General features: G+C 46.5%; 2 protein-coding genes across 2 annotated transcripts; both read left to right on the top strand.

Moving 5' to 3' along the window:
* Nucleotides 22–2,484, top strand: LOC8064152 (L-ascorbate oxidase homolog). The gene is made up of 3 exons (XM_002441236.2): nt 22–567; nt 633–1,742; nt 1,839–2,484. Exons 1-3 carry the CDS (start codon nt 305–307, stop codon nt 2,143–2,145), a joined length of 1,680 nt encoding a protein of 559 aa, XP_002441281.1. The 5' UTR covers nt 22–304; the 3' UTR covers nt 2,146–2,484.
* Nucleotides 3,587–9,443, top strand: LOC8077021 (probable galacturonosyltransferase 7). Its single transcript, XM_002441235.2, has 10 exons — nt 3,587–4,016; nt 4,196–4,224; nt 4,316–4,363; nt 4,558–4,617; nt 5,706–5,799; nt 5,880–5,929; nt 6,083–6,378; nt 7,067–7,421; nt 7,498–8,043; nt 8,512–9,443. Exons 1-10 carry the CDS (start codon nt 3,860–3,862, stop codon nt 8,791–8,793), a joined length of 1,917 nt encoding a protein of 638 aa, XP_002441280.1. The 5' UTR covers nt 3,587–3,859; the 3' UTR covers nt 8,794–9,443.

The raw sequence follows: 9,830 nt of genomic DNA, 5'->3' as shown, positions 1-9,830 counted from the left end.
AAAGCCCCGCCCCGGCGTCCCCTCGTCAACCCGAAGCCTCCCCGGTTATCCACCGGCCTCCACCTGACCCCTACCACCACCCGGGACGTCTTCCATGGCCTCCTCGTAGAATAGCTCTATCTCACCCGCAACAAACTCCTCATTACATCCTTCAAGAGAGAGCCGCACCACCACCACACTAGAGCATAGCGCCCCGGCCCGGCCGCCGCCGCCGCGCGCCGCGCGAGAGCTAGCTGCTGCTGATCGATTGGTACAGGCACGTGCGTGCGTGCTCGATCGGGTGGAGCAACAAGCGAGGAGAGACATGGCGACGACGACGCGCGCTGCCGCCGCCGCCGGCGTCCTGCTGCTGGTGCTGTCGGCGCTGGCCTTGGTGGCGCGGGCCGAGGACCCGTACCTGTTCTTCGAGTGGAAGGTGACGTACGGGACCAAGTCCCTGCTGGGCGTGCCCCAGAAGGTCATCCTCATCAACGGCGAGTTCCCCGGACCCAGGATCAACTGCACCTCCAACAACAACATCGTCATCAACGTCTTCAACCAGCTCGACCACCCGCTCCTCTTCACCTGGTAAGCTGTGCATGCATGCATGCATTTCATTTGCAGTAATTAATTGCACGACACCTACCGTACAGGAACGGGATGCAGCACCGGAAGAACTCGTGGATGGACGGGATGCCAGGGACGCAGTGCCCGATCTTGCCCAACACCAACTTCATGTACAAGTGGCAGCCCAAGGACCAGATCGGCAGCTTCTACTACTTCCCGTCCATGGGCATGCAGCGTGCGGTGGGCGGCTACGGCGGCATCAGCGTGTACAGCCGCCTCCTCATCCCGGTCCCCTTCGACCAGCCGCCGCCGGAGAACGACCACGTCGTGCTCATCGGCGACTGGTACACCAAGGACCACGAGGTCCTGGCCCGCCAGCTCGACGCCGGCAAGAGCGTGGGCCGCCCCGCGGGCGTGGTCATCAACGGCAAGGGCGGCAAGGACCTGGAGTCGGCGCCGCTCTTCACGTTCGACGCCGGCAAGACGTACAGGCTCCGCGTCTGCAACACCGGGATCAAGGCGTCGCTCAACTTCCGCATCCAGGGCCACCACATGACGCTGGTGGAGCTGGAGGGCTCCCACACCCTGCAGGACGTCTACGACTCGCTCGACGTCCACGTCGGCCACTGCCTCTCCGTGCTCGTCACCGCCGACCAGAAGCCCGGCGACTACTACATGGTGGCGTCCACGCGGTTCATCCACGACGCCAAGTCCGCCAGGGCCGTCGTCCGCTACGCCGGCTCCAGCGCGCCGCCGCCGGCCGAGATGCCCGAGCCGCCGGCGGGCTGGGCGTGGTCCATCAACCAGGCGAGGTCGATCCGGTGGAACCTGACGTCCAGCGCGGCGCGGCCCAACCCGCAGGGCTCCTACCACTACGGCCAGATCAACATCACACGCACCATCAGGGTCATGGTCTCCAGGGGCCACATCGACGGCAAGCTCCGGTACGGCTTCAATGGCGTCTCCCACAGGGACCCCGAGACCCCCGTGAAGCTCGCCGAGTACTTCAACGTCACCGACGGGGTGTTCAGCTACAACCAGATGGGCGACGTGCCCCCCGCCGTGAACGGACCCCTCCATGTCGTCCCCAATGTCATCACCGCCGAGTTCCGCACCTTCATCGAGATCGTCTTCGAGAACCCCGAGAAGAGCTTGGACTCCATCCACCTCGACGGCTACGCCTTCTTCGGCGTCGGGTGCTGCTCATCATCAATTCCTTTTTTTCCTCCTTTTTGTGAGCAAGTATATACATTTGAGCCATGACATGCATGATGCTATATATATATCTGTAGGATGGGGCCTGGGCAGTGGTCGCCGGAGGCGAGGGTGACGTACAACCTGCTGGACGCGGTGAGCCGGCACACGATCCAGGTGTACCCGAGGTCATGGACGGCGATTATGCTGACGTTCGACAACGCGGGCATGTGGAGCGTCCGGTCCAACATCTGGGAGCGCTACTACCTCGGGGAGCAGTTCTACATCAGCGTCATCTCGCCGGAGCACTCGCTGCGCGACGAGTACAACATGCCGGACAACGACCTCCGCTGCGGCAAGGTCGTGGGGCTGCCGCTGCCGCCGTCCTACTCCGCCGCGCGCTAAAATGACCAAGCAGGCCCCCGGCCCCTCGTGTTCGGATTCCTGTGTGTTGCTCCTGAGGAATTTCTTTTGCTTTGGCGAAAATAATTAAGTAGCCGGGCCGCGCGTGCGCCCCTCAGCTCAAACTCAAACTCAAAAGAACAAAGACGAAAGAAGCGTAGGGAGGGGAAGGGGAACAAGGAACGTCGGCTGGGGTCAGCCGGATGGGAACGAACGCATGAATATATCATATATGTAACCTTGATGAGATGCCCTCTGAAATCATTGTAATGGGGTTCTCAGAAAAAAAAAATCATTGTAATGGGAGTTATATATGACTTTACCTCACCATTTATATCTACACCAGTGAGCCCTTGCGTATATATGCATCTTCTACCGTGATTACACATTTTGTACTTTCCTTCGCTGTGTTTACCCTTGATCTTAGAATTTTGGGTTTGTTACTCATCTCGAGCCTTGAGGAACGAAGATCCTCAACCCCAGCAATCTTTTATTTTTCGCATTTGAAATCTATAAGTTCATCGTATGATGGAATAAACAGTACTCTCGCTCATATTGGAGAAGGGAAGCAAGGTTTGGATTGGATATAGGATGCACTCTCTACTGGGGCCTAGAGGGATAGTGAGGAGGTGGTAGGTGGTCGTGTAGGGAATCTTTCAATTCCACTTAGGGTGCGTTCGTTTGGCAGGAATGGTGATCAGGAACTATTTCTATCAGGAATGCTAGTGTAATTTGTATAGTCAATCTTCACCAAAAACTATTTCTGACCAGAAATGACCATAAATAAACGAGCCCATAGGAGGATAATTAGGACTAGGTATGAAAATGGATGGAGAAACCTTCTCCTGTTTCTGTTTCTATAATTTTTTTTTGGTGAAAATGAGATCGGTTTTGAAAAATCAAGGATTATAAATGGGTTTCAGATATGCGGATATCTGGACATTCGAAAATAAACCAATACAAAAATTGAAAATGAGACATGTCGCGGCACCTGACACTTGTTTTTAGTCGGCAGAGAACAAACTCTAGAACATGCTTTCCTTGCTTTCCAATACGTTGCTAAAATTTAGAGAGAATTGAAAGAAAGGATGTGGCTTAACAAGGCGCCTAAAGAACTTCTCCTTTGTCAAGCAATGGCTATTTGATTATTTGATATTTGGGAGGCCAAAAATAATATCAGAAATAGTGATGTCTAGGTGCATCCTTATTGTAGCCATACTTTTTCTGCCAGCCAACAGTGTTTTTCTCTCATAATAAATCAGCCAACAGTAATTTTATTATATATTATTTTTGACTTTACTTATTCATGTTAGTAGATGTTGTAATGTGGTTGCTCATATTTTAGCTAGCGTCTACCTATTACTTAAAATTTTTTGCGCTGGCTGTGTTGCCTAACCAGCGAGGCTCTCAGCACAAAGAAGGCACAGTAAAAAGGAAAAAAAGAGAATAAATAAATGAAAATTAATAATTAAAATGCAAAATTTTTGCAAACGGGGGCGATTCGCTGCAGCGCCGCACGAACACAGAGGCCAGACCGCCAGACACCGCGCACGAGCATGTTCGGACGCCCTCACCGCCGCCGCCTTCTCCAGGACACTGCCGTGGCGGCCTTCTAGAAGACACAGCTACTGGCGGCTTCCCGCTGCTCCAGCCTGATTTCTAGAGCTACCGCCGTCGGCCAGCCAACACCGTTGCTCCGGGTGGTGCGGCGCGCGGGATGAAGGGCCTGGGACCGGCGGCCGCCACCGCCGCGCCAGCTGGCAAGCGTCGGTGGCGGTGCGTGGCGGCGACGGGGGCCGCGTTGGCGCTGCTCTTCTTCTCCGTCGTCGTGCCCCTCGCCGTGCTCCTCGGCCTCCACACGCGCTTCCCCTCAAGTCCGTACCTTACTCCCTACCCCCAAAACCTTACCTTCTTCTTACTCCCTCGCAATTCCGCTCGCGTCCCGGATCCAGGCATTCCGTTCAGTTCGCGGGCGCGAGCACAATCTCGGGGCACCTCAACTGGTTACCCGTTGTTTTTACCCCAATTCTGTTGGTTTTTTTGGTCTCTGCAGTGTACTTGGTCGACGAAAGCGCGGTGTCGGTGAGTGTCGATTGAATCTGATTATCTGAATAGCTTATGTTTACTCTAATTCGGTGCTTGTTAAGCGTTGCGCTACATTGCTGCCGTATAGGTTTATGACGGCAGCGAGGGTGGTACTTGGCCGCAGGTTCCGTCGGAGGTAGGACTCCTCAACTCCTAATCACTAGCATTTCTGGGTTATCTTTTGTTCCATTCCTACAAAGATCCCAATCACGTGGGGGGTGGACGGGTGTTGTTAGGCGTGTGTGCGTACTGCGTATCTTGTTAGATTCGGTCAATGATGATCTCAGTTGGAATAAAATATTTAGTCACACTGATGGCTGCTTTCTCCAGGAAAATGACAGCTCGCAAGTTAACAATACCGTGAAGGAGTTTGTACCGCCTACTTCGAAGGTCTGCAATTGCATTATCATTTGTTTGTGCGTGAACTTTCCCAGCATGCTTGTTGTCAGTTCCTGCCATGTGTTTGTTCAGTCTTCAGCTGAAGCCTCGTGGATGTGTTGAAGTGGAAGTACTTTCAGTTCTCAATTTTTCAGTGTTGATGATTTAGTGATCTTTACTTCTTTTTACTGACATTTATGCAAGCCATCAACTAAAGTATTACTTCTTTCTCCTTGGTACTCCAGATCTCAAATGATTATTAACTGTTAGTAATTCTGTGGCTAGAATTTTACTTCCATTTATCAAATGCATGCATTTCATGTTTGGTTCATGAATGTTGTGAGTTACTGTTAAGATTGAGTTAATTTTCTTGGTAACAATCTATGCATGATTGTTGGGGCCTGGGAGAGCTTTTAAGCCCTTTGCCTTAGGTGCTAGAAATTATCTAGTGATGACCTAATGCAGCCACTATAAATAATGCTCAGCAGAGAACTAGTCATGCTAGTGGCATTTGTTACTACCTGGAAAATGTCTGCTCTGGTATACTGGCTGGACTGCAGCCTGTTTCCTGAATCGGTGCTTGTATTGTCATTTGCGGGTTTATTGCTTGATTAATTTTGGGCTACCAGTGTGAAGTATGAGCTCGCTGAAAGAAAAGAAAAGCTAAAAGCTTCTGTGGGATTTAAGTGGGAACTTGGAATTCAATCCCCATTGGATTATTTGATATCAAAAACCATTTTGCTTTATTTTGGTATTACTGTGAAATTTTCACTGGTTGGCTTACTTGAAATGCAGCATAAATATAGCTTGTTCTGGCTTGGCCAGTAGTGTTAGAATGTTAGATGATTAGCTTTGTCTTACAACAGGGAAAGCAATAATGATATAACCTCTGTGTTGGGTGACCAATTGTTGTAACTGTTCAAATAGTTGTACTATACAATATTTTGGTGATTTTTCAATATTTATTATATAAAATGCTTATTTGGAATGAAGATTATCCAAGTAACGTGATTCATGTTGTCTCATAACTCTTGTTTATATATCAACACTTGTTTCATTGTTGTTATTATCTTGCTATAAGTTTTCTATTTGTCTAACAGGTCGTGACAGACACAAATGGCAGTCCATCTGACAAGGTTATTGGCAGCCAACCAGAGCTTGGCAAATTTAATGAAGATATCTCAATTCATCTAGGTAGGTTTCTTTTCAGTCACTTTCGTAAATGAAATATTGAAAAATGACAATATTTTGTCTAATACTTATTTAATATGCAGCTCCCCCTATCCAACAAGCTACAACTTTGGAATGTTCTATGCTGCCCAATGTAAGAGCCACCAATAGAAAATGCAGATGTGAAATCTTGTGATAGTATTTATCAGAATCTGTTTGGGTGTCATTTACAAGCAAAGGTTTCATATATTACCTGGTGTGAATGATATTTTCGTGTTGCCTGATCTTTCTAGCCCTACTTCTGCAGATTACTAACATTGATTTGAAGGACAACTTTGAACAAGGTTTACCTGGTGATGAGAATGGAGCATTCTGCCAGGTTCAATTTGGAAGCTATTGTCGTTGGTCTGTAGAACATAAGGAGGTCATGAAGGATTCTACAGTGAAGAGACTTAAAGATCAGCTCTTTGTTGCAAGAGCTTACTATCCAAGCATTTTGAAACTTGACGGCATGGAAAAGCTTTCACGTGAAATGAAACAAAATATCCAAGAACTTGAGCATATGCTTAGTGAAGCCATATCAGATGATGATCTTCCTAAATTGTAAGTTTGACATTAAGACATTACTTTCTTCATTTTTCACTTCGAATTGTAACATAACTTATTTGTTCAAACAATACAAGTATACAGCCAACTTCAAGGACCAGAAGTTTGCTCAAGTAGAAGTGTTTGGACTTTGGATTGATGCTTTTGACCATTGCTGTAAAACGCGATTGCAAGCTATTGAGTTAACTGTAGCTAGTTATAGTTTCATCATTCTGCCTTTGCACCTGTTGCTTCCTAGTATTATAATAGTGTGATATGCTCATATAGTCATATGCAGACAATAGAAGCTGTCTTATTGACAGCGTTACCTGAGTCAGAGGCGCCGGCTGGTAGTAACAATACACAAGGACAAGCAGTCTTGTTACCACAATGGTCCAGTAGCCTGTCACCTCAGATTGTGTTGTTAGTTCACATTATTATTTTTATGTTTTATATGCTTTGCATATTTTGAACCCTCATTACTGTTGATATGTAGTCTGGTTGAACATGTAATCTATATGCGATTTTGGGAATGCTAGTTTGTCATTAATGGTGGTGGTCTGGGTTGAATGTATGAGTGTGCTTGTCAGTTGATATTTCTGACAATCTCTTTTATGATCTTATTCAATCTGACTTTCAAAGAACAATTTTTAGTGCATTCCTTGAATAGGCCACTATAATGAATCTTTGTTGCTATTTTTTGAAGTCATGGAGTCAATTTGGCCAAGATGGACCAGATAATTGCTGCAGCAAAATCATGTGCCGTAGAATGCACTAATGTTGAGAAAAAGCTAAAACAGTTGCTTGATATGACCGAAGATGAAGCTCTTTTTCATGCAAGACAGAGTGCTTATCTTTACAGGCTTGGAGTTCAGACATTACCCAAGAGCCTCCACTGCCTTTCAATGAGATTGACAGTTGACTACTTCAAGTCCTCAGCTGACATAGGGCATTCAGGCGCAGAGAAGCTTGAGAATCCTGCATTCCGGCACTACATTATTTTCTCCACCAACCTTCTTGCATCAGCCATGACTGTCAACTCAACTGTGATAAATTCTGAGGTATATTATTGTATACTATGTTGTACTATTATTCTTTTGAAAGTCTGCATAGTTTCACTCACTCATAATTTTGCAGGAATCGGTAAATATGGTTTTCCATCTTGTTACTGATCCACAGAACTTCTATGCATTTAAGAACTGGTTCATCAGAAATGCTTACAAGGGAGCTACTGTCAATGTCCTTAATTTTGAGCATTTTCAACTGAAGAATTTGGTTAATGGGAAAGTTGAACAACTATCAATATCTGAGGAGTTCCGCATCACCTCCCATAGCAATGCTCCAACGCTAAACACCCTTCGGAGAACTGAATATATTTCAATGTTTGGGCACTCCTTGTTCGTGCTTCCTGAATTCTTTAGCAGTCTTAAAAGGGTCATCGTCCTGGAAGATGATACTATAGTCCAGAGAGACTTGTCGCTCCTGTGGAACCTTGACCTAAAAGGAAAAGTGATTGGTGCTGTCCAGTTTTGTCGAGTAAGATTCGATCAACTCAGGGCATACTTGCATGACTTCCCCTATAATTCCAGTTCGTGCATATGGATGTCTGGGGTGACTGTTATTGATCTTGATAAATGGAGGGAACATGATGTCACTGGAATTCATCAGCGGATACAAAAGAAGGTTAGTTTAATATCGATAATTAACTGTTGCCATTTTCATGTATATTTCAATTGTGGGATTTTCAATTATTTGTAATGGATGCATCAGTAATCGCTTTCCTTATGTTAGAGTAATTAGACCAGGCTCGGTTGAGCCTTTTGGGCCAAAGGCTATAGCTTATACCTCTTGTATATTTATTAGATGATTAGAGACAAGGCAAGGATATCTGTGATTGGTCATGTTTCCATAAACCAATCCAAAGCCTGGCCTATATATATGCGTGTACTCTGTACCCCTTAAATCAATTTAAAATTCTAGAGCCATAACCTCTCTTACACTTTAGTTTCCTAGCTTCAAGTAGGCAGTAGCATATTGTGGTTGCTAGAAGTTAGCCAGCCCGCTTCTTTAATGCTTATGTGTTTAACTTGTTAAACCAGGAGTTTGTAAACTCTTGATCTGACAAAGCTGTTTTGGTATTACCTTTAACAGATGCAACATGAGTCAGAAGCTTCCTGGAGAGCTGCAACACTACCTGCAGGTCTACTTGTTTTTCAAGATCTGATCCATCCTATTGAAGGCCAGTGGGTCCAATTTGGTCTGGGTCATGACTATGGACTCACTCATGGTGCTATAAAGAAAGCTGCCATATTGCACTACAATGGCAACATGAAACCCTGGTTGGAACTTGGGATACGCCGGTACAGGAAATACTGGAAGAAGTACCTGCCGAGGGATGATCCGTTTATGATTGATTGCAATGTGAACCCATGATATGCAAGGTTTTGAGTTTTTTTACATCCCGAAGCTCCAGTTTTCAAGGCATGGCAGGCAATGTTCTGCAAAAATAGCAAGAGACACGCATAGATAGAAGCATTTATTCTATCTGAGGGGAGCTCCACCGTACAAATCCTGATTGCTCATGATGTTACTGAGCTGCGTAGGAAATTTGCTGTGAATTTATGCAGACAGGCTGCCATAATCATTCGCTGATAGATGTACAGTTAGATCTGGAAAAGTTTTTGGGTTGCAGAGCAACATCACAATTTGGTGTTGAGGGATGTGTTAGTTTGGCGAGTCTTTTGGGTGGTAGAATATATATTCATTTTTTCCAGAATGTAGAGTGGGGTACATATTGTAATCTATTGCCACCCTGCCCTCTTGCCCGGGGATAAGTCTCCTCTGACCTAAGTTAAACTAGGGACTGGAGTTGAAGTTGAGTAAGCAGGTGTTCTTGCACATGTATCGATGCAATCGACAAGGCTTTACTCGCATATAAACATTGGTGCAATTGACAAGGCAAGGCTCGCCTGCTGGTGACTGAAGCCCCAGAGGAACAGGTTTCCTCTTTCCCGTCCGGGCAGTTGGTCCACAGATACATTGATGCAATTGACATGAATTATTCAGTATCTTTGCTGGGCTTATATAGCTATCTTATTTACATGTGAAATGCCTGCCTGCCTCTACCTGTACAGATCTTCAACGCACGATGAAGAAACTGGAGCCAGTTGCAGCCATGCAGGCATCAGGTCCTCATTTATCCGAACTGCAAAATTCAGGTACGACCCTTTTGCATTTTCCTAATGCTAAATCCAATCCGATCGATCGAGATTGGAAAGTATTTATACTGGAGCCAAACAAACATGATACATGTAAAAGCAACCACTGACCAGAACTGGCCACTGACAAGTCGGCCCAGCAGCCACTGTGCTTCGCACATGTGACTATGTAGGCCCACTTGTAAGTGACCACTCTAGCGTGGCATTGGATTGGACCCGTTTGGTGCGTAGCACCTTATCACACAGTGCACC

This window comes from Sorghum bicolor, chromosome 9 (genome assembly GCF_000003195.3).
Source record: "Sorghum bicolor cultivar BTx623 chromosome 9, Sorghum_bicolor_NCBIv3, whole genome shotgun sequence".
Taxonomy (NCBI): Eukaryota; Viridiplantae; Streptophyta; class Magnoliopsida; order Poales; family Poaceae; genus Sorghum; species Sorghum bicolor.
The sequence above is the reverse complement of the archived record's forward strand: the minus strand, read 5'-3'. Positions and strand labels throughout refer to the sequence as shown.